General features: G+C 30.4%; 1 protein-coding gene across 2 annotated transcripts in view; it reads left to right on the plus strand.

Moving 5' to 3' along the window:
- The window catches only part of LOC100212187 (transmembrane protein 43), a 66,001-nt gene that overhangs the window by 5,063 nt on the left and 35,137 nt on the right, over nucleotides 1-25,801 (plus strand). For both annotated transcript variants that reach the window (XM_065818273.1, XM_065818274.1), the window contains exons 4-5: nucleotides 25,268-25,362; nucleotides 25,432-25,481. In XM_065818273.1, coding sequence (XP_065674345.1) covers nucleotides 25,268-25,362; nucleotides 25,432-25,481 — 145 coding nt within the window. The remainder of the gene's footprint in view (nucleotides 1-25,267; nucleotides 25,363-25,431; nucleotides 25,482-25,801) is intronic.

The following is a 25,801-nucleotide window of genomic DNA, read 5'->3' on the forward strand; positions in this document are numbered from 1 at the left end:
GAGCTAGGAGAAGAAAAAATGTGCAATGATATAAACAACTTTTATAAATAAAAACAATTATATGAATAGCTACTGTCCCTGTTCAAATTACCCACAGTAATATTTTTAATATTTTTTTTTTTTAGTAGTAGTTTTGCGCTTCATTAAAAATACAAACTTTATACTTATATAAAATATAATTTTTTTTTTTTACATTATATCTTAATAAGAATATGTTTATTAACATAAATATTAAGTATGGTGTTGACTTTTTTATTTTTTATTGTTGCATATAGGAAGTGACTTGGGCCCTGTTCCCGGTTAAAAATAAGACTTTTTGCAAACCTGGCCTTGGCCCTGGCAAAGTTAAAAGATTTAGTAGGGGTTGACTGCCGGGGATAGAAAAATATCTATAATACTTTATATATTATAATTTTATGCTTACATTTACTACTTATTAAATACTGGCATATATTTACATATTTTAAACTCTAATTTACTATCAACAAAAATGCAAGCAGCCACTGTTAAGTTATGAGTTATTTTAAAATAGAGAATAAATTAAAATCAGGGATGTGGAGTCCCAAAAGGACTCCGGTTTTATATCTCTACTTTTTCCAAGTCTGTAGTGTCCAGAAGCTCTTAATATGTTTGTTGATTTATTATCTGCTATAAAAAAAAAATTTATGAGATTCAATAACTTGAAACTTATTGTGTTTAAGCCCGGAGTCCTGGAGTCCTGGAGTCCTTGCTGTCATTATACCTAAGGACTCCGGGTTCAAAAAACGATTGTTCCTCTAACCTAAAAGTCTTAATTTTTTTCCTATTAGTAGTCCATAAACTTATTTATATTTTTAGAGCTCCTGGATACCAACAACTAGGATAAAGTAATCTTTTTGTCACTTTCAAATCTGGAGTCCTTTTTGGGTCTCTGCATCCCCGGTTAAAATACTAGGAAACACTTAACTGTTAAGACTTAGAAAATTGTAGGTTGTATAAAAAAAGAAAACATGAAAATGGGTAAAGTTACTAGGTTTTTTTGATGTGCAAGAAAAAAAACTAGATTAATAAAAGTTTTTATAGCATGAAAGGACATATACAGTGAAAGAATGCAACTTATTGAATAAGAAACCAAGCTAGATTAAGTTTTCATTTATTGTAATAGAGATGATAGCTCGTTTGAACATTGACCATGATAGTATTTGTTGAAAAAAGAAAGAAATGCAGCCTTACAATTATGGTAGAGTGGATCAAGCTTGGCAGATAAAGCAGGTCTAGTTACATTTACAATGTGCTTTTAGACTTTGTCTGAGTTTAAGAGGATTGTTATAAGAATATAACAACCCTCTTAAATCGCTTGTGGATTTTAAATCAAGAATTTAAATCCATAAGCCACTGCAAGGCTTAGGCTATTACAGAAAAGAGATCATATTAAAAATCGGCTGGTTGTTCTAAGCAGTCAAAAAGTGAAGATTTTTTCTCAAGACAAGAGTATAAGTTGAGTTGTCAGCAAATAGAGCCAATTTAGATCTAAAATATTCATGAAAATCATTATTGTAGATAAGAAAAAATACGGTAGCAAAGATAGAACCTTGATGTACCCTTAAACCTACTTGAATTAAAAAAGAGTGTAAGCCTTTAAGAATAACTTTAATACTGCATTTAGAAAGAAATAGTTTAATAATCTCAAAACCTTTATATAAAGAAACTAATAACAGAGTGAAGATTAATAGTAGGATAGTTGGAAAGGCCAAAGTGTTTTCTCGAGTTTTGAAAAATTAGAACCATTTATTTAGCACTTTTTAAAAGTTTAGCAAAATTTGAAGTGAGTTCTTGAGAACACTTTTTTAAGACTATGATGGAAATCTTTTCTGGAGCACAAACTGTAAAAGTTATTAATTAAGAATCAACTTTAGCATTGGAAGCCATAGTGATAGCATTGGAAGCCATTTTGATGTTTAACAATAAGTTAATCTGTTTAACTGGCAGAAAGATTATGGCCATTAGATTCAAGAGTCAAATTAGAGTAAGATTTCTTTGCCAATCACTCTGCTTTATTCTGGGGAGAAGTAAAAAGATCAGACCCATGAATTAGAGGTTAAATGTTAGACTTACTTTAGTTAATGAAACTGTTAAAGACTAACCAAAATTCTGACTAACCAAAAAACTGTTAAAGACTAACCAAACTTAACATCTAAGATAAAATGCAATATTTAGTAAACTATAAATCCAATTTAAAGCTATTTCTTTTAAATGCGCATTATGGTACTGATGACAAATAAATTTTATTTGTGATTTTTTTCTATAAAAGTTTCTCCCTTTAATAATCCTATACATTATCGATAGAGTTCAAATCTAGGGAAATTTTTTTTAATTTTAATTTTCTGGTCAATACATAAATAGAATATTTTATGAAACCATTTTGAAATTGGTTTTATGAAATCAACAATTTTATTGGTTTTATGAAGCCAACAGTTTTGAAAATAATTTTGCAATAAACTCCATTATTTATAAATATGTTCTTTTTATTTTTGAAAAGAGCGTTCAATGACTTTCTTGTATTGGTCCTGTTAAATTATTCAATTAACAATGCACAGTTGACCAAGACTTTTCTGACAGATAACACTATGTAACAAATTATCACTTTTGTTCTGTTCCTGAGTTGAAAGTGTGTTCTTCTAACCGGTAAGGTCTAGAACAAAATGGAAATTGCTGTTATTCTAGAGAAACTTTGCTTCTGTGACTGGGTCAATGAAGTGTGAAAAAATCGCGCGTTTTCAAGAAAATTCTCAATTTGCTTTCAATATCGAGCTTCCTCCTATAATATTCCTGAACTGCTAGAGTTGCCAGATGTTTCTATAATTCTCCTAAACACTCTAGAGCATTCAAGAAACTTCCAGAACTTTTGAGAAACTCTCAGAACTTTTTAGAATGTTCCTGAACATTCCAAAAGTAGTATTTACTAAGAGATGGTATTTATTTGATATGGCATCAAGAGGTTGTTTGCATCCAACCGATTTATTCTGCTAAGTGTGCGGACAATTTATAAAGACAAGAGTAAAAAAGTATTCCGTGAAAGCAAGTTGTATAATGTCTGAGGCCTACGAGGCAAATCTTGGGCACCGCATTTCACATGTGAATATTGCACGAAAACCCTTGAAGGTAAACTGAACAGTTGCTTCTTACATAGATATGTTTTAATTTATTTTTATAAAATTTCAATGCTTTAGTTCTAGTTAATTTCAAAGAGTTGTAATTTATAAAGCTTTATCATAATTCGTGTATTGTAGACAAATACATTCCATCTTGAAATCGTTCTATATTTTGAAATTTACAAAGTTTTATCTTAAATCCTACTCTGTAGGCAAATATGTTCCATCTTGAAATTGTTACATATTTTGAAATTTCCTGTCATCAAATTATTATAATTCTCACGTATTATTATGTGCCATGTTACAGGTTGGTACAGAGGAAAGAAATGAGCCATGAAGTTTGCTATCCCGCGAATTTGACGAGAGTCGCGACCATTCAAGCAACTGCTACTGCATGGACTCAAGCAACTAATGCATGAAAATGATTTATTATATAAACTAGATATCTAACTTAGATCTGAAAAGTGAAGCCACTTTTGTCCTTTTTACAAATAGCAGATTAATTTTGTAAACAAATATTATTTAACTTTTCTTACTTGTGCTTACAAAATCGAATGCGGAGCTTCTGCTATCCAGGCTCAAACAGTGGAACTTGGTTGATGATAGCGTACAAGTCACCAGTCAGAGGAAGCAGCATCAAAGATTCTCCAACTTCTTCAGTCAGCGTGATCGACTGTGCTTCTGCATTGATGTTGCTGGTCTATTCCAGGCAATAAGTATTGCATGTGATTCTATTGAATGGTGCCTCTTCATAGACAGTTCATCCCAGAACCTCAAAGCCGTGTTGTTTCACAATGCAAACAACTTTCCATCTCTCCCGATGACCCACTCTGTGCATCTTAAAGAGGACTACACCAGTGTCAAAATGTTGCTGAGTGCATTAAAGTATGACGACTATGAATGGGAGGTCATTGGAATTCAAAATGGTATCATTCCTCATCAAGGAGGTTTCACAAAATTTCCTTGTTTTCTCTGTCTCTGGGACAGACATTTTTTTGAGTAACTCCTTCTCCATACCTGTGTACGTAGTATATGGAAGACCTCTAGTAAAATAATAATGATCTATGCAAATAAAATTAATAAAGTACCATCTCTGATTTTCCTGATTTTTACATATCATTATCTAAATGATGTAAATAGGTTAAATGTGCAATTCCAGAGTTCCAAGTGCAACGGTTTAGAAATTATAGCCTTACAAACACTCTCAGGTAGCCCCCCTCAGTCCCTCGAATGGTAAAAATAGACAACTTTAAGGCCTTATAACTTTTTTCTAACTTTCAGCAAGTGGCTCATTTTTTCTAGAACTATTTTCTAGATATTTCTGTCTTAAAATTTGTGATTTTGAAAAAAACTACAGCCTCCTAACTGTGGAAAAATGGAAAAATGCTAAATAAAGGCAAAATGAAGTTAACCGTAGTATTTTTCTATTCATCAACAAAACCTTACATGTTAGTTTTCTAATTAGCTACAATGGTCTACAACAAATTGGCAAAATATAAGCAGCTTGTTACATTTTAGAAATCAGTTTTATCTAAAAATATATAGTCCACTTTACTAAAAAGTCCCATTTTCAGCCATTTGGGGATGGCTCGTAAATTTTTCTAACACTTTGTATTGATCTGATATTAACAGCAAATAAGGCCATTAGATCTAACTATATAAAAATGTAAACATCACAAACTTGTCATGTTCACAACAAAAATGGCAGCATTTTTTATTAACCCTATTTTTCAATTATCAGGGCTGAATAGTGTTATTGGAAACCAGTGCCCCTCCAACCTGCTTTCTGGCCCATGTGAGGGATGTAACCCACTATCTGTAATTTGTTTTACAAAATTTTATATAATTGATATAAAAACCATTTCTAGCCCAGCATTGTTGTTTATGTGAAAAGCATAGTTATCTTTTTTACAAAATTCTTGTATTCTCCCTTAATAATGGCAATACATAATAATGTAGTTGAAAACAATTATATATGATAATTCATTTCATCCTTTTTTTAATAAGATAAGAGTAAAATCCTCTAGTGTTTTTGAGCTCAGGGTCATGTAACGTGGCAATAATGTCACTAACTGGATACCAATGGATATCTGTGGTTGTTGGATACTTGAAATAATTGCCTGCTTTTTGTAAACAGCTAATACAAACTATGTCACCTTTAAGATCAGTTATCTTTCCAGGAAAGAATTCACCAAAATAATTCACTAATACCCAATCATTAATATTGATATCAGTATTCATCGATTTTTGTGTATTAATGCAAGTATCTTTCAGCATGTGAAAAGAGTCAAATGTACTGCTCATTGATGTTACATAAGCTTTTAAACAGCATGATTGAGGTGAGAAATAATGGTATGAGCGAGTACCTTTGATGGCAGGAACATTCTCAAATCGTTTAGCAAGCACTTCATGTGTAATAGCAGCTGTTTTGGTTTCAGAAATGTAGATAAATCTGAAAAAGAGTTAACATAAATCATAATTCTATTTCCAAATATGTATTTAGCAAGGTCTTGTTTTAAGGAATCCTTTTCTATACTATTTGATTTTTTATAACTAAACATTCATACGTTATTTTTATTATTTTTGTTTAAATGCCTATTATGATATAGGATACTAGACATCAATTATTTGAAAAAATATCATAACCTAAATGTACATACACTTTGACAATAGCATGATATATACCTGATGTTTTTAATTTTTTCTTTAGCAACTAAGAACATGTCCCTCGGTGTCAAAATTTGATTGCCAATTGGCCTTTGAAGGGATAGGTTATGAATAACTCTTTTCACTGTACCACCTATTCCATCACATGCACTTTTTCCATGTGCAGTCCCAAAAAAATGCCAGTCTGCTTTTAGTCCATAGTCTTTTTCATAAAAACACAGGTTTTTCAAATTAAACCTAAAATACAATAAGAAAAAAACCTATTCAGTTAAAGATTATCAATTTTGTATCCAATTTTAAAAACATCATTTCAAGGGCTGAAAATAGTTTGTCTAGAATAGGTAATTGTTATCAAAATTTTTAAAAAATATTGTGATATGAAAATTTAACCTATTTTTATACTGGCTGCTTGCACCATCAGTGAAATAATTGATCTTCTGAACTTGTGGATATTCCTCTTTCAGAATTGGTATGATTTTGGAAACATAACTGAAAACTGCCTCAGTATTGTGAATTAGATTGTCAGATATAACACAATAACATTTGCTTTCTGGTGATTGGTTTCCATTTAAAGATTGCACATATATGACAAATGGATGGAGAGTTGCTTGATTTTTGGAAAAATAGGATGACTGAACTTCATCTTGTATAATAAATAAAAAATTTTCAGCAAAATCCATTTGCATAATACATTCATTTGGCTTCATGTTTTCTTTGAGCTGGTTTAAAAAGAATGTCTGTGATTTGCTGACATAATGATGTTTTGTGAGGTTATATAACTTGTCTGTTAACTCTTCTAGAAACTCATCAGGACTTTTAACTATAGTTTCCAAGGAGCATCTATCAGTCTTCAACCATTGCTTATAAGTTATTTCATTTGCTGAATCCCCTAACAGTTCATTTAACTTTTTTTCAATTCTCTTTTTTTCAGGACACTTCTCACACTCATGAAACATACATGGTTTATTTTCTATTGAACATACAGCTAAGGCCATCAGATCTTTTGACTTTATTTCATTTTTTAGTGATTTAACCATAAGATTTGGATTTTGATGGTCAATACAAACACAGACTGTGTGCGTGCCAGATTTTCCTGCTACAATACAATGTTGTGGCCTTAAAAGAGCAAATGATGTCAGTCCCACCTTTACTACACCATTAGATTTTGATTCTTCTAACCATTTCTGGTAAAGTTCTGAAAGATTGCATAGTATGAGTCGTTTCTGAATGTGCTGTCTACCATCAACTGTCTTTATGCTAATGTAATCCTTTGCTCCTGGCAATAACCTGCTGTTACAATCATCCTCATAAAAGTTGACAATTTGATTTACAACTTCAGTAGTCAATTTTTTAGGATTTCTTATGTCTGTTGATCTCTCACCGAGGATTCCTTTAACATCCCGCAAAGCTCTAGCTTGCTTCACCATATATTGTGTTGTTTTAAATTCATTTATTGTTTCCTGAATAGTCCAATGGACTGGAGCTAAAGTGAGCAATTTTATTTTTTGTGAAATATTGATCTCATTACGAAACTTTTGTTTAAGCTGTTCTACAATAAAATCTAAAGAGGAACTTTTGAGCATACTAATTTGAAGCTCATCTCGTTCAGATGCATTCAATGATTCATTTAGCAACTTAACTTTCTTTTTTCTTTTATTGTCTATTTGTAGCATACTCATGCTGGATGATCTTTTAATAGGAGACACACCAAATTTAACAAGACAAGGATTTATAGTATCAATTTGTATGACAGAGTTATCAGGTGATATGTAATCTGGATCATGTCTCTTGTCAACTTCTTCAACATTCTTGATTTTTCTTACACAACCAAAACATATTTTATTCCCAGGAATTAAATTAGAGTCCAGTTGATTATGCTCCAGAGTGACAGTTGTCAGGTTTCCTTTAACAATCTTTGAATGAATTGAGAACGGGTCACAACATGATTTATGGTATGTTGAATAGTAATTAATAAATTGTAACCTATGGTGAGTGCAAATTGTATGCAAATGAATATTTCTTATTCCAGTTCTTAAGGTCAGCAGGTATTTATCTTCATTTACTATTTCTGAAATTTCAGACTGACTGCAGTATGTATTTTTATGACAATCTAACTTTAGTTAAATACCGTATATACCAATACCAATAATAATAATGTATGTATGTATGTATGTATGTATGTATGTATGTATGTATGTATGTATGTATGTATGTATGTATGTATGTATATATGTATGTATGTATGTATGTATGTATGTATGTATGTATGTATACATACATACATACATAAGATCCAACAATTAAAAACACATACAAATAATGTAATGAAAAAAATGGAAACAAACTGCAATAGCAAAGTTTATTGAACAGAAAAATATCAAGGTAAGTTATTTTGAGTTATAAATGCTTATATATTTATATTTGCAAAAGGGTATATTATATAGAATCATTGCATTTTTAGATAAATAGTTAAAATTAACTAATAAAATTGAAACTCATACTTTGTTAAAAAACTTATTTAAATAAAACATTAAATCAATATTGTAATGGCTTGATTAGTCTTGTTATACTTCATATTGCCAGTAATGTATGAACCCACTGTCCTACTATTGCCTTGAATTATTAGCAATTCAATCAACTATAAAAAAATCATCATAATAAAGATTAAATCGCAATTTTATGATTAACTAAATTTTTTTTTGAGTGTCACCTTTTAAAAATAATGCAGGCTCTATATAGTTATTTACCCTTTAGTTGTGCTCCTATCCGGTATAAAGTCCAGATCAGGGAGAAAGTAACCAACCATATCTCTTTTTTTTTAAGAAATGACTTATGATAGGCTACATCCCTCACATGGGCCAGAAAGCAGGTTGGAGGGGCACTGGTTTCCAATAACACTATTCAGCCCTGATAATTGAAAAATAGGGTTAATAAAAAATGCTGCCATTTTTGTTGTGAACATGACAAGTTTGTGATGTTTACATTTTTATATAGTTAGATCTAATGGCCTTATTTGCTGTTAATATCAGATCAATACAAAGTGTTAGAAAAATTTACGAGCCATCCCCAAATGGCTGAAAATGGGACTTTTTAGTAAAGTGGACTATATATTTTTAGATAAAACTGATTTCTAAAATGTAACAAGCTGCTTATATTTTGCCAATTTGTTGTAGACCATTGTAGCTAATTAGAAAACTAACATGTAAGGTTTTGTTGATGAATAGAAAAATACTACGGTTAACTTCATTTTGCCTTTATTTAGCATTTTTCCATTTTTCCACAGTTAGGAGGCTGTAGTTTTTTTCAAAATCACAAATTTTAAGACAGAAATATCTAGAAAATAGTTCTAGAAAAAATGAGCCACTTGCTGAAAGTTAGAAAAAAGTTATAAGGCCTTAAAGTTGTCAATTTTTACCATTCGAGGAACTGAGGGGGGCTACCTGAGAGTGTTTGTAAGGCTATAATTTCTAAACCGTTGCACTTGGAACTCTGAAATTGCACATTTAACCTATTTACATCATTTAGATAATGATATGTAAAAATCAGGAAAATCAGAGATGGTACCCCACAAAGTTTTCTTGAAATTGGTTGAAATATAATGATCTGACCCATTATTTATTTATAATTTTATATTATTTATAATTTTATTTTATTATATATTATATATATGACATTAAATTTTACTTTGATCTTTTCTAATGTTTCAAAGATATTAGGCAAACTCTTATAATAAAATTAGTTATAAAATTGTGTTCAATCATAATTATAAAATGCACAAGTTTTCTAAATATAATAAAATTTATTATAAAATTCTTTGTTAATTTAAATATAATGCTTTTTGTTTAAAACAACCATCAAAATTTGTTGTTTAAAAGCGTTTAAAACAACCATCAAAATTTGTTAAAAGCGTTTAGGGTATTATAAAAATATTTAAGAAAGTTTACAAAACAACAAAAAAAAAAAACATGTTTTTGAGTATAATAAATTTTATGATTTTTTAAAAAAAGTTTATTTTCAACTCATAGTTATTGCCGTTATAATAATAGCTCGTAAAATTTAATGTCATATATGTAATATATAATAATTATAAGATAGATATATAGATATTATAATTGATATATATTGATATATGAAAATTTTTATCATAGTCATAATATTTAACTAGTCTGGAAACGCCGTTTTCAATGCAGGTCGTTTTCAATAGATCTCGTAAAATAACTTGAACTTTATGGGGTGACCGTGCTGAGAGTGCATCAAATATTTTTTAAATGACTTTTTGTGGCGCAGCTTTTAAAAATTTGAATGAATTTGATGCTGTTTTAGCTGCTGTTGAGTTGCCATATGTTGGAGACAGACCTCAATTTTAGTTCAAACAGTAGACTACCTAATTTAATTTATCCTAACGAAAGTGAAGAAAGAATATTTATGTAATTGTTTTGCAAGAAACGATGTGTATCACAAAGTGTCTTGTCACCTCAACGCCAAACACAAGGACAAGTTTACTGATAAACATTTATTAAAGAATAAAAGAAAGCAAAGATTATTCTTCATCTTATTAAATATTTCAAGTATTTCATTAGAAGAAATCATTACAGCTTAGTTCCTAGTAAAAATGTAACTGGTTCATTTGATGGAAATGCTGAAACTTTGTACTACTAATTCTACAAAATATTTTCTGGAAAAAGAATTTCTTTTTATAACTGTACTTTTCATTCATGTTTTCTATAATTGTACTTTTCTTTCATGTTTTCTATAATTGTACTTTTCTTTCATGTTTTGAAGTAGCAAATCTTGTCTTTGTTTATCTGACTGGTATCTCTTTTATCAATGATATTATAACATTTAAGCCTGTATCCCACTACATTACTAAACAAAACATTCTATTATAACCTAGTGGGAATGTTTTTAGTACCTCTAATTTTACAATTGGTTTAAGTTCTAATATATCTAAGTTGTATCTTGAGCAGTGTTTATTATATTTGCTTGCTGCTAAATATGCATGATCATCTAACACTTTATATACAAGTTTGTAGATTTTACATTGCAAAAGATAACCTGAAAGCTTTCAAGATTTAAAAAAGTCAAACTAAAATGATATATAATGAACATCATTTAAAAAACACCCTCTATTTTGGAACATTAAAAGTGAGATGACTTGAACCTACTAAAACGGCTATTTTCATAGCCACATATTTTTTAAAAATATTATTGGTATATAATTAGCTTCTAGAGTAGTAAAATAAATACTTCATGTATATTTAATAGTTTTATAATGTAGTAACTTTATAGTAAAATAACAATACAATATTGAATAATAAAAATAATACAATTGTCTTTTTAATTTTAAAATAATAATGACAACACTACTATTTTACATACATTTTACAAATATAAAAGGTATTTAGTTTTGAATAAATCTAGTAACATTGTTTTTTTTTTTGGCACGACTTAATACCATGTTACTACCACTTAATATTACCAATGTAGCTAAATACATTACATTTCCAGCTACTAAAAAAAATTTTTATTTTTTTTATTTTGTTATTATTGAAGCCAAAGTCATTAATAGATGGGTTATCCTTGCAAGCACTAAGTGATTGTTAGTGTCCAAAATAATTTTCAAATAAGCTATTCCATAATGTAATAAAATTTTTAATACAGCAAAAACTTATTACATAGGCAGCAAGTTTAACACTTTTTAATAAATATTTTGTCAATGTTACATGCTCAAAAGTTTAGGTAAAATACAAAAGCCACATTCTCTGTCTTCATAGAATATATAAGCAATATGGTTCCACAGTATAAACTTACCATCCTTACATATTTTTTTTTTTTTCCGTATGTTTTAAGTTGGATAAATCATATTTAAATAAGACAGTAACAAGTTGTCTTATTTTAATGTGGTGGATTAGGTGTAAAGGAATCATTTAGGAGTCTTTTCAACAGCTTGCGATTTGCAGAAATATCATTGCAAGTTACAGGCAACAGCTTTAAGAAATTTAGTTTACAAATTTTGATTGCTTTCTAAAGCAAAAGAAACATTTGTCATGCAGTTTCATCAGTTGTAAAAGTCAGCTAGATTAGTCAAGTATATCATCATACAATGCATCTGACTTTGAAACTAGATAATTAGATAAAATGAAATATCTTATTTTAGTTGAAGATAACCTTAGATTTTGAGATATTATTTTTCTGCATTCAACAAAATTAATAATAAATCATAGCTTAAACTTAAAATCAAGATTTGAAATAAAATTCTGTAACTTAATTTAATACACAGTGATTTTTAAATAGAATTCTGTAATCTTCTTTTAATACATTTTTTTTTAATAATTTTTTTTTAATTAAATATTGTTCAATTTATGTATGTTAGTGATGCAATATTTGGTAGCAGACTTTTACATTGTCTTTATTGCATCAAGTATATTTTTTTTATTTGCTATTATATAAATTGCAATACAGCATAATAAAAACAAAAATTTATATAAAAGCTTTTGAATTTTAATTTAATGGAAACCTATTATTTTCTGGTTGTTATTTTCTGGAAACAAAAAAAACCTGTTTTTTTTTGTTTCCAGAAAAGATACCTACATAATGTAAAGAGTGATATATAAATTATCAACTAATCCAGCAAAGTAAACTTTATAATGAATAAGTTTCTTACTGTAAAAATGTTTTTCTATTTTAATAAAAATAGAAAAGCATTTTTACAGTCATAAGTGCTTTTAAACCATCTAAAATGATAAAATTGTACCTGATTTTTAATTGTTTCCAAAAAAGATAACAACATAATGTAAAGAGTGATATATAAATTATCAACTAATCCAGCAAAGTAAACTTTATACAAAATATAGAGTTTATTAAGCTCTATTAGCTAACATTTTAAATATATATTTAAATACTCTGAATACTAAGCATTTACTCCCATATACATCCATCAAGTTATACAGTCGATGAAATGTTTGCATTTATAACATTTTCATATAGCATATAACTTAAATGCTTATATGGTGTAAACTATATGGTTTAAATATGCATATTCATACCACTACAACCACTGTCACGTAACTACATTTATCAACAGGTGATGTTTTTATTTTATGCTATATTCATCATTTTTATTCGGAATACGAAATAAATATGCAATCCAAAATAACAACTTGAAACTGAATAACCAAAACAAATACAATTTGCTCCTGCCATTTCAATGTTTATCCCAGAATATATGCAACTCAACTATAGCGAAATATAATGTTTACAATTTGATGCACTCTAAAGTAGACTAAGCACTAGTATAGAGAGGAACTTAAGTGTTTTAAGAAAATGGCCCGCGTTTCCAGACTAGTTACATACTATGACTTATGATATATATGTATTATATATGATATATATTAGGGTGATGACTTTTTGATTTTTTTTCTCAAATATATATATATATATATATATATATTTATATATATATATATATATATTTTTTTTTTTTTTTTCAAACATCTTCGCTTCCAACAAGGCTGCAAGCAGCCACTAATTAAAGTTGGAAGTTACTGTAAGAGAAAAGATGAAGATTGTAGAGCAAGATAACGATTGACGGACGACTTAAAAGATTGCAAATTATATGAATCAGGAAAGCAAGATGAAGGAAGCGAATTCCAAAGAACTGATGTTCGAGGAAAAAAACTAGACGAATAAGCGTTTTTGGAGCACTTAGGAACAGTCACAGAAAAAGGATGACACTTAATTGAATGACGAGTAACACGAGAATGAATTTTAGTAGATGGCACAAGAGACGCTAGCTCTTTAGAGCAGTGTCCATTATAGTATTTGTAGAAAAGAGAAAGAGAAGCAACATTACGACGATGTGATAACGGTTGAAGGTTGGCTGCAAGAGCAGGTCCAACTATGTTTACAATGCGTTTTTGCACCTTGTCTAAAAGAGAAAGGGCATCATTAGAAGATCCGCCCCAGATATGGCAACAGTATTCCATACAAGGCCGGATTTGAGATTTATAGAGATAGAGAATAGAATCCAGAGTAAGAAAGTGGCGAGCTCGATAAAGAGATGCAACCTTAGCAGATGCTAATTTTGCAACCGATTTGATATATGGTTTCCAAGAAAGATTGGAAGTAAGAGTTAATCCTAGAAGATGAAGAGTAGGTGACTCATCGAGTACATCACCGTTCATAAATATAGGAAGATCTAAATTATTGCGATAACGATTGGCTGAAAAAAATTGAGTTTTATCTGAATTAAAGTTCACCAGCCACTGTGAGCCCCATGCTGTAGCGGAAGTGAGATCCTTTTCAAGCTCAAATGCCCCCTCCAAGCAATCAGAAGGTGTTGGTTTCTTATCACGACAAGAATAAATGGTAGTATCATCAGCAAACAATGCCACCTTAGATGTGAGAATATCTGGAAGATCGTTAATGTAAATTAAAAAGAGTATAGGGCCAAGGATAGAACCTTGAGGAACCCCTGAAGTTACAGAATAAGAAGAAGAGTGTTGTCCATCGAGGACAACTTTTATGCTACGATTGAAAAGGAAGGATTCAATGATCTTGAAGATGTTGCCGGATACACCATAAGAAGAAAGCTTATGGAGAAGACCAGCATGCCAAACTTTATCAAACGCTTTTGAAATGTCAAGAGCGATGGCCTTAACCTCTCCACCTTTATCTAATGCACGATAAAACCTGTCAGTTATTACTGTTAGCAAATCAGCTGTAGAACGAGAAGATCGAAATCCATATTGATGGTCAGAAAGTAAGTTATTAGATTCAAGATGAGAAATTAAGTGTTTGTTAATTAAAGATTCAAAAACCTTGCTTATGATAGGAAGAAGACTTATGGGACGGTAGTTAGATGAATCGGATCGCTCTCCAGAATTTTTGAAGATAGGGATAACAGATGCGGCTTTCCAGCAGGCTGGAAAACAAGACTCTGATAAGCACTTGTTGAATAGTTTTGAGAGTATAGACGACAGCTCCGGAGAACACTTCTGCAAGACAATAACAGGTATGTTGTCTGGGCCACAAGCTGTAGAAGAGTCTAAGTAGGAAATCACTTTAGATACAGATGCTGGAGTGATATGAATGTCAAGCAATGGATCAACCTGTTTGTTGGCAATATCAGGTAGAACGCAATTAGTGGAATCAAGAGATGATATTGATGAAAAGTTTTTAGCAAACAGTTCGGCTTTGTCTTTAGGTGAGGTGACAAAGTCTGAACCATACAAGAGAGGTGGAATTATAGATTTGCCCTTATTATTGATATTATTAAAGATTCTCCAGAAGTCACGAGAGCCTAATTTTTGAGATGAGATACGAGATTTCATGACCTGAGAATAGCGGGTTTTGGCGTTAGACAAAACCTTTTTACAGTTGTTTCTAGCAGTAATAAACAGACGTCTGTTTTCTGGAGAATTGTTTTGCTGATAGATATGGAAGTAATGGTTTCGATTGGCAATCGCAGCAGCACAGTGTGAGGAAAACCATGGAGGAGAGTGAGGCTTGACCTGGAATCGTCGAGAGGGAATAAAAGATTCCATGCCAGCCTGAATCCACGAAGTTATGTAAGAAGCACATTTGTTGACAGGAAGTTGAAAGATTTCTACCCAAGGGCCATCACGAAGAAAGTCACGGAAAGAATCCCAGTCAGCTTTACTGTAGTTGAAAGAGGTTCGGTAATAGGGGGATTCAGGTGATGAAGAAGAATGAGATATTAGTTTTAGAGAGATCAAACTGTGATCAGAAGAACCTAAGGGTGAATGCGGAGAAACTGAGCACTGACTAGGATCAGAAACAAGACATAAGTCGAGTAGAGAAGGTAAATGATTCGGGTTGTCAGGAAAGCAAGTTGGAAAGTTGACTATTTGAGTTAGGGATTGAGAAAGGCAAAAGTTGTGGGCTTTAATGCCTGCAGAATCACTGACACTAGAGCCAAGCCATTCAGAGTGGTGAGCATTAAAGTCACCGACAACAACTATATTAGCTGATGGATAAAGAGAGAGGGCTTGGTCAATATGATCAGAAATAACATCAAAAAGAGTGCAGTCTTGAGATGAAGGAGAGCGATATAGAACAAAGAGAAAGGCAATAGAGTGAAGTGGTGCTAAACGAAAGCACATGAAAGAATAGTCTGTGGATTCAAACCTAGTTTCACGACAAACAGGTGAATTCTTACGAATGTAAATGCCCAGGCCAAGCATGTGACTATTGGAGTCTTTACGAATCAGAGGAAGATAACCATCAACACTAAGATCACAAGATGAGACAGCCGAACTCAAATTAGTCTCACAAAGAGCAAGTAGGTCTGGTGAACTTTGCAAGAGATAAGACTCAACAGAAGAAAAGTTACTTCGAAGACCACGAGTATTAGTGAATGATAGGTTTAGAGAACTTGGTGATGATGATGGTTTTTTGTGTTTTATAGTTTTTGGTACTTTATTCATTTTTAAATTAGATTGAAGAACTTGACTCAAAGCATAGATAGTACTCAGAACACCGTTTAATAGCCCAAGCAATTGCCTCATTACTACTAATAAACCCTAAGCCGTAACAAAGGGCTCCAAATGTGGCCTCCGCAATGCACACCAAAAGTACAAACAGGGACACCATCCATGCGCAACATGGCACTGTTAGTACTTTGATATTTTTCAGCTGTTGATGGAATCAGCCTCTCTGAGAGCTACCACAGAGTTCGGGAAACCTGACTACCAGCCGGCCTCAGAACCATAAAACTGAGTTTTAGAGCTGTACCCTCATAAGGAGATAATAGAATGAGTTGCTTAGTCATAAAAACAGTGACACAAGCAAACCCATGCATTGAGTCAAGAAGATCCAGCATTCAACATCCTAAACTGGAAACAATGTATTAAAAATACATCTGCGCCAGCCTAATAGATGAAGAAGGGGTGCGAGGCTGGTCAACAGATAGAATCTGTTTACCCCTTAAGTCTTTGCCTAGGAGGCCTTCTACAAGACAGTAGCTGGGTGCATTTAACATCTGCCCAAGATGAGTATTTTTATTGAGACACCATCTCTAGCCTTTACTCAACCAAGAGCCCCAAGGCAGGGGGTGTTTTAAATCGGAGTTGGCATCTCCTAGCCTTTGCCTAAAAAGGCGTATCCTACAAGGCAGCAGGACATGAAGCAGATTGTACTGGGTTACATGTTACCAGTAGCAGGATAACCTGATCTGACATATATATTTATTTATTTATTATATATACTGTATATAACATAAGTCATGAAACCAACTTGTGCAATAAATTATGTAGCAGAGAAATGTATAGATTTTTCCGGAACATCATATAATGCTTTCAGCCAGGACAGTGATGTCACAGTGATGTAATTGTTCGGGAAGCTTCTGTAGAGCTATAAAACTTTCTTCAGCTGTTTTTCAGTCTGCTATAAGCTGGTATATAAATGAGGTGTTCAAAGTGGGTAGTTAAGTTTTGATTATTATAATTTGGTGTCAACATTATTATTGCCTTATTTTAATTATTGCGCATTCTCTATAGTTTAAGTATCTTTGTATTATTTGGTAAAGAGATCCTTGTATTATTTGGTAAGTTACATTTAACTCTTTCGCAAATTATAATTGAGCATATAATATTTTATTAGTGTCTGCCTTTTTCATTTTCTATAATCCTTATTTGCTTCTTTTGAAATAAAATATATTAATAATAACATTTCAATTACAAACTTGATAACAGTTTCTTTAATTTGTTATGTAATTAAAATTGACGTTAAGGCCTTTCCTATTTCAGTTGCTGAGTAGAAGACAACATGTTGTTCAAGAGGAGCTCTACTAACACTGAGAAGAACAAGGAAACCTGGATAAAGAATTTAGTCCAGTTTCAAGCCCCATCAAGAAGAGGCAACGTGGCAATTCATGAAGCAGCCTTGAGCAAACGGAGTCGCATGCCTCTGAAAAACCACGTCATCGGGCGCTTCAAATTTCTTGAATCCACTGCCAAAGAATGGAGAGAGAGGATCGGTTTAGTTGCTGTAGAGCTTAAAGACCTATGGAGCAAAACGTTGAACTTCCCGCATGTATCTGATCAAGCCATTTGTGCAAAACTAGCAAAACTTTTGAAAGACTACGAGCACTGCAGAAAAAAACAAAACTTTGATTCATTGAATGAACTGTTTGACATAACCAAGATGAAAGGCGAATGGTTGTGCAAAGAGGATGGGAACCTCTACAAACTGCAAATTGAGAGCAAAGGTCACGTTTGTTATTTGACTGGCAAGCATGCTAGTGCCAATACCATCCACCCATCCAAGCGAAAGAGGGCAATGGAAGCGACTGTGTCCACACTTACCAGTTTAGCGCTACCTGATTGTTCCAAAAGTAGCACCAACTCATCCGAGAACAGCACAGACAGTCCTTGGGAAGATGACAATGCAGCATCAATGAGCAAAAGGAAGCATAACCCAACAGGCATTGCAAAATATCTTGTTACATGCTCAAGGCTGTTGTCCCACGAAGCAGCAGTGGTGTGTCGCCAGCTTTCTGCTGAGGGCATTAAAATCCCAACCCCATATCAATCAGCAATACACAAGGCTATCTACACGAGAGCTGCTCAGGTGAAGAAACACTTGGTGAGCACGCTTCATCTGGAGAAGTGGAACATACACTTTGACGACAAATACATTGAGGGCTTTGAATATCAGGTCGTGGTCCTCAAGAATGAATCTAAAGAAATTAGGTTGACTGCGCTAAAATTGAATGATAGGAAAGCTCAAACAATTGCAGAAGGACTCCAGGATGTGTTAGAGGAGTTTAACCTGTGGGGATCAGTTATGATAATTGTTGTTGCTGAAACAACAAATGTGAATACCGGCAAGAAGACAGTCGTTGTTGTTCGGCTGCAGCAAATGTTCGAAGAGAAAGGTCACCCCAAACCCAAATTCATCAGTTGCCAGCACCATGTGCTAGACCGCGTTTTTTGCTTTGCCATGGATGATGAGCTTTATGGGTCAACTAAATTATCAAACATCGAGTATTTCTTTGTGCAGGATTTGATGAGCAACTACAATAAGTTGGAAACAGGCGGCTGAAGAGATGACATGAAGATTCTCTACCACCTCACTCGTGCCTTCCGTCACTTAACTGAGAGGAATGAGATCCCTTTCGTGAATTTCAAACAGATCCCAAACACCAGCAAAGTAGAAACTCTCATGCCATTCTAGCCCTTCTTGCGTTTATTCTGATGCCAGAAACCCGGATCAGGTTGCGTAAAATCTGTTCATTACTCATGGGTTGACCATTGGTTCAGCAGTCAATTGTTCTGCGTTGAAGATTTTGAAGAACTATCTGAAACTCTGAATAACTACCCAAAAGCTCTCAATTGCTTGAAAACCCACTGGAAAACAGATGACTCTCTCATCAACATTGCCCGAAGCAACCAGTGCTGCGAGCGTGCCATCAAAGTTATGCAAGAGTTGCACGACTCCTGCCGCAACAAGAACAACCTTCCACTGTGATTCATCCTCTCTAATAACATTATCGTGATTATTTGACTTTGTTGTGCGTTTAATGATCCTATATAATATTGTATGCACGTGACTCTACAGTTTGTGTTCAATTTTGTATCTGCTTACAGTGACTTCAAATTTGGCCAAAACGCTAATAAATAAAATTCTTAAAATCTTTTTGTGCATGAGTTTTTTTTATTAAATCGTCTTGAATGTAATATTTTATTTAATCTTAAATGAAAATTTATGATACAGAGAAACGAGGTTGTATAAAAGTCATCACCCTAATATATATATATATATATATATATATATATATATATATATATATATATATATATATATATATATATATATATATATATAACAATTTATATATATATATATATATATATATATAACAATTTATATATATATATATATATATATATATATATATATATATATATATATATATATATATATATATATAACAAGTTATATATAACAATGATATTTACTCTTGATATTGCTTTGTTTTTTCTTAACAGGGTTTATCTTTATTGTATATAGTTCATATCTTTGACATTAGTTGAACTCACTTTGATTGATATTAAAATGTTCCCAAATAAGATTTTAAGTAATATTTCAAGATCACATATTACGAAAACTTTTAAAGTTTTGCATGCTGGACTTCTTTTCATATAGTTTATCTGGAAAAAAGTTTTAAATTATCGAATTGCTCAAAAGTTTTTACCATCTAAAGTTTGTTTCTTTCTTTACATTGATTATAATCTTCAAATGCTCAAAGCTTGTCAAATGAAATTTAAAACCTGCTAAAGAATTTAAGTTTAGGACACTTTGCTAAAAAAACAAAACATTTTTATTTGACTTGACAAGTAAACACTTTCACTTGACTTGTGTAGTAATTGTAATAAACTGTTTTTGTAATTGTAATTAACCCTTGCTTAATATCATATATAAATAAGAGAAATGGCATTATATAAAACCTGCTGCAATGTAAACATGTAAACCTGTTGCATTTGTAAACATGTAAACCTGCTGCAATGTAAACATGCTGCATTTGTAAATGTTGAAAATAGGCTTAATACTGGAGGCTAGACTTTTTTTTAAAACTTAAATTTCTAAAAACTATGGTTTGTGGAACTCTAAAAAATAAGATTTCCTAACTCTTATTTTATAGAGTTAGGAAATCTTATTTTATAAATCATATGCAAAGGGTTTCTGAAAAAATATTGTGCCCTTCCTATGCCACTATCTATATAGTTTTCCGGGGGAAAAATTTGGGTTTGGTCAAATAAGAAAAAAGTACTTAACTAATAATTTTAAGAACAAATACTGGTTTAACATATTTAAAAGTTGCTTTTTTACCTATTTTTAACTGTGTAAATAATAAAAGAAATTAAATCTTTTACCCTCCCTTGAATACCAACTATTCACACACAAAAAAATAACACCATTTTCAAAAATTTATTCTTTTATGACAAATAATTGAAAAAGTTATTCCAAGTATGTTTTTAGGAAATTTGTGAAAATATTCTTAACTAATCTTAGCTATTATTTTTGAAACAGATTTTACATACCTTTGTTTTGATGTGAGGAATATTCCCGTTGTAATCAAGCTATATATTTTTATTTTTAATCAATTAAACTTGAGTTTTAATGTTGCCTATTGTGTTATTCTCCTTGAGTTTTAATGTTGCCTATTGTGTTATTCTCCTTGAGTTTTAATGTTGCCTATTGTGTTATTCTCCTTGAGTTTAATGTTGCCTATTGTGTTATTCTCCTTGAGTTTTAATGTTGCCTATTGTGTTATTCTCCTTGAGGTTTTAGTTTTCTTTTGAATATGAAAAAGGTTCTGAAATAAAAGATTTGAAAAAGATTCTAAAATAATATGTAGTAATCCTGTAATAATCCATTTGAAGATTTTTATTTAGATACTTGATTTGTGTAAAAACTACAAATTTCAAACTAGGAAATCTTGCCAAAACTACACTGTTTTTTAAAATTTCATTTGCAATTAATTATAAAAACTTTTTACTATTTTACAAAACCAGTATTTTTATGGCAAAATATATATTAAACTTTGTAAATATTTTTAAAATTTTTTGTAAATATTTCAAAAACTTTTTGTAAGTATTTCTAAAAATAATCTTTTACTGTCATAACCAAAAGCTGCAAATTCGGCTACAAAATGAGTTGAATATATAACCACTTAGTTAATAGATAATATTTTTACATCTATAGAAAATTTAACTTATAATAAATCATTTTAATTTGTAAAAGAATTATTGTAAACTGAGTTAGAAAATGTTAAAACATGATTGCATAGTTCATTGTCAAGAAATCTTGCTGATTTTCTAGTTGATTGTTAAAAAAAACTTTTCTGTGTCACCATTAGCTTTAAAACTAACTAGCTATGTCTTTACTAGATCGTTTGTCTCTACTAAATAGTTTGTTTGCCTCTACTAGATAGTTTGTTTGTCTCTACTAGATAGTTTATTTGTCTCTACTAGATAGTTTGTTTGTCTCTACTAGATAGTTTGTTTGTCTCTACTAGATAGTTTGTTATGAAGTATCTAAAAGTGTAACAAGGTTATTTTTGAATTCATCTATCAGAGGCTATTCTATTGCTATTATTGACTGTTTTCGACAGCATCAACCATATGGATCAGGATAGCATTTGTTATTAAGATAGCCATGCTTTTATCGAGAGGAATTGAACTTGGTTCAAGATTTTCTATTGTTAAATCCTGAAATATTGCAATAATTTGATTTTGTATGACTTCCAAGGCTTTATTGAAATATGCATTTCTTAGAGAAAATTGCGCAAGAAAATGTATATTTTACTGTTTCACTAAAAGTAAAAAACTCCAAGACATCCTGAATAAAATTTTTGTCTTCAAAAATAATAAAATAAAGAAAAAAATAATGTATCTACAGTAAATGAAAACCACACGATTGTTTTCAATTTTTTTATAAATATTAGAAAAATCACAATATTACCAAAAAAATCACTATATTACAGCTCAAATGACCAGACAGTCACTTGGGTCGTAATAATGTGGTATTTTCAAATGCTTTGACAAATATAAAAGTTACATATAAAAGTTTCAAAATTTTCAATAAAAAATTGCAAATATGATAAGTACTTTATTTAATCACTTTATAATTAGGGTTTCCAAAAAAATTGTGGTTAACCGTTGTTTTCGGTTTTTCTTGTTAAATGATAAAACTTATGTAAGTTTATCTTACATTGTTTATTAAAAAAGTTATTTAAGCAAAGGATTCTAACATTATGTTTATATTTCGAAATAAAACTTATAATGACTTATTTTTATTGAATAAAATTTTAAAAAAACTAAAGGTTTTAATGATTCATCAGATAATCGTGATCTGATTTTTGTGCTGAAACTAGTGCAGCTCATAAAAATGCGTTCGATATCTGTTGATGTGGGCTTTATAAAGAGAATTGCATTGTAAATTTTTTCAAGACTTTTTGTTTTTTTTACCCGTATTTCAGTACAAAAAAATGCTGACTTAAGCCATTTGAATTGATCAGTAGCAAGCATGAATTCAAGAACTATATCTGCTGTCAATAATGTTACATCTTCTCTGCTAAGGAATTCCACAGCTAGTTTATGCTGGCTCTAAAGCGGCATGTATTGAAGTTAATGACTCAAAATCTAGCTTGTTGATATGTCAAGAGCATTTAATTCAGTAAATGTCTGTAATAAACATTTCTTGATTATTAACAAAAGGACAGTCGTTGAAAAAAGTGAATTCTAACGATGACACCTAGATGCAGTTCAATTTCTTTACCGAATTCTTCTTTTCATGCATTCATCAAAATTTCAGGGTAGTCAACATTAATATCATTGTTTACTGATTCAAAACTAAAATTATCATCATAAATTCCATGTTTATCCTCTTCTGAATCACTGTCCATTTCCTTGGGAATTGTTATGTATGTGTCTTTATTGAATAACATGTGGCATACACCAAGATAAAGTGCATGATTAAAGCAAAACTGAACCAAAGCATACACTAAAAATATCCGTATGTTTTTTTAAGGAACAAAAATCTTTAATATAAAGAATAGGCTATTCTATTTGAGTATTCGAATACTTAATATTCAAATATATTTATGTGATTTATTCAATATTCAAATATTTTTTTTGGAATACTTATATAATTTTGAAAATGAAAAGACATGTTAAGCTTTCCAGTATAATACAATCTAAATAATAAAATAAAAATTAATTGCTTACAAACTTGATTTTTTATACCTTTCTATAATAAATATTTATTTAAAAGACATTATACAAAAAACCGCCAAAACCATTTTTGAAAACTGACTGTTTTTTATTTAAATTGGTTTGATAAAAAACCGCGGTTTTGTCGGTTATCGGTTTAAAACCAATTGTAAACCCTACTTTATAACACTTTTATAAATATCACATGATATTTTTATGAAGAAATGCAGTTTATTTTTAAGGATTTTTATGAAATCTTTCTCACTAAAAATTAAAAAAAAAGCTCATAAAAATCTATTCTGTCTAAATAAATGATAATTTCTGAAAACTTGAAGATTTCAAAGGGTTTGAGCTTGAAAATTTCAAAGTGTTTGTGCACTTTATTTCTATTTTGTTTTTGTTTTTTTCATCATATATCATCATCCATATATTAGAATGCTGATTGTTTTAACTCTTGACAAGCAATTTTCAGAATTGAATGGAGCCTGGTTTTATGATTTTTCTTTTTATTGTTGGAATTCAAAAGCAACTTATGCATTTTGACATAACTCTTGTTTTTTTCTTTGTTTCTTGTTAACTAATCTAAAATACAACTAGATGTTTAGAACAAAAATAGATGCAGTTTGTAATTTTGTTAGTGATAATTTTGTTAGTGTTAATTTTGTTAGTGATAATTTTGTTAGTGTTAATTTTGTTAGTGTTAATTATGTTAGTGATGATTTTGTTAGTGTTAATTTTGTTAGTGATAATTTTGTTAGTGATAATTTTGTTAATAGTTTTTTAAGTGGTGATAAATAGTTAGCAAAAATTATGTAAAAATATAAAAACTGTAAATTATCACTAAAATGGTAAACAGTAATAACTGATAGGTTTTATTGTGCATTAAATAGATGTGGAGAGGTTAAGGTTATTGCTCTCAACATTTCTAAAGTCTTTGATAAAGTTTGGCATGCTGGTCTTCTCCGTAAGCTTTTTTCTTATGGTGTATTAGGTACATCTTTAAGGTTATAGAATCCTTCCTTACCAATCGTAGTATAAAAGTTGTTTTCCATGGACAGCACTTTTCTTCATATCCTGTAACTTCAGGGGTTTCTCAAAGATTCTATACTTGGCTCTATACTCTTTTTAATTTACATTAACAATTTTCCAGAAATTCTCACATCTAAGGTGCTGTTGTTCGCTGATGATACTACCATTTATTCTTGTCTTTATAAGAAGCCAGAAAAGATAGCGTCTCTTGTGCCATCTACTAAAATTCATTTTCGTGTTACTTGTCATTCAATTAAGTCTCATCCTTTTACTGTGACTGTTCTTAAGTGCTCCAAAAATTCTTATTTATCTAGTTTTTTTTCTCAAACATCAGTTCTTTGGAATTTGCTCCCTTCATCTTGCTTTCCGGATTCATATAATTTGCAATCTTTTAAATTGTCTGTTATTATTGTCTGTTTTAATTGTTTATTATTATTTATTAATCAATAATAATAATGATAAATAATAACCAACTTGTATAAATAATAGTTACTGTTTAAATTTCTTTGTTAATCTAAATTTATCTAATAAAGTTTTTGGAAAAATAGTTAAATTATCAACAATTCATTTATCCGTTCTAATATTTAATGGAGTTGATTTTATTTAATTTTCTAATATTTTAAATCTTCTAATATTTAATTTTATTTAATTTTCATGAATTATTTAAAAGGCTTTAAATCATTTTCATTAAATATTTGAAAGGCTTTGACAGATAATGAATTTGGAATTAGTATATTTGCAGTAAAGTTAAAACGCCATGTTGAAATGTATCAATGGATTGAACATGAAAATAAGAGGTATAAAATATGTTACAAGTTTTTACGAAGATGAAAAACAAAAAAATTAATTTTCTTTTAAATGTATAGAGAATATAAGGAAGGTGATCAAACAAGAATTGAAACAACATATTCATATTGTAAGTAGTTGTTGTTGTTTTTGAAATCATAAAAGTTTGAATGTCTACTTTTTCTTCTTACAAAACAGTTCAAATCTAATTTCGTTCATTAAGTCTAAACACAAAATAAAGTATATAGAATGTTAAATATCAAAATAATCTGTATAAAAAAATAAATATAAACACAGTCTCATTTTAAATGTCAGGACTTTTGAAACACAGGTTACTTGTTTAACAAGAAATACAAACTTGTCTAACTGAAAATAATATAATATGAAAAAGCATTAGGTTAATAAAGTACTAAAAAATATTTAAATAAATGTTAAGCATAATATAATAAT

This window comes from Hydra vulgaris, chromosome 14 (assembly GCF_038396675.1).
Source record: "Hydra vulgaris chromosome 14, alternate assembly HydraT2T_AEP".
NCBI lineage: Eukaryota > Metazoa > Cnidaria > Hydrozoa > Anthoathecata > Hydridae > Hydra > Hydra vulgaris.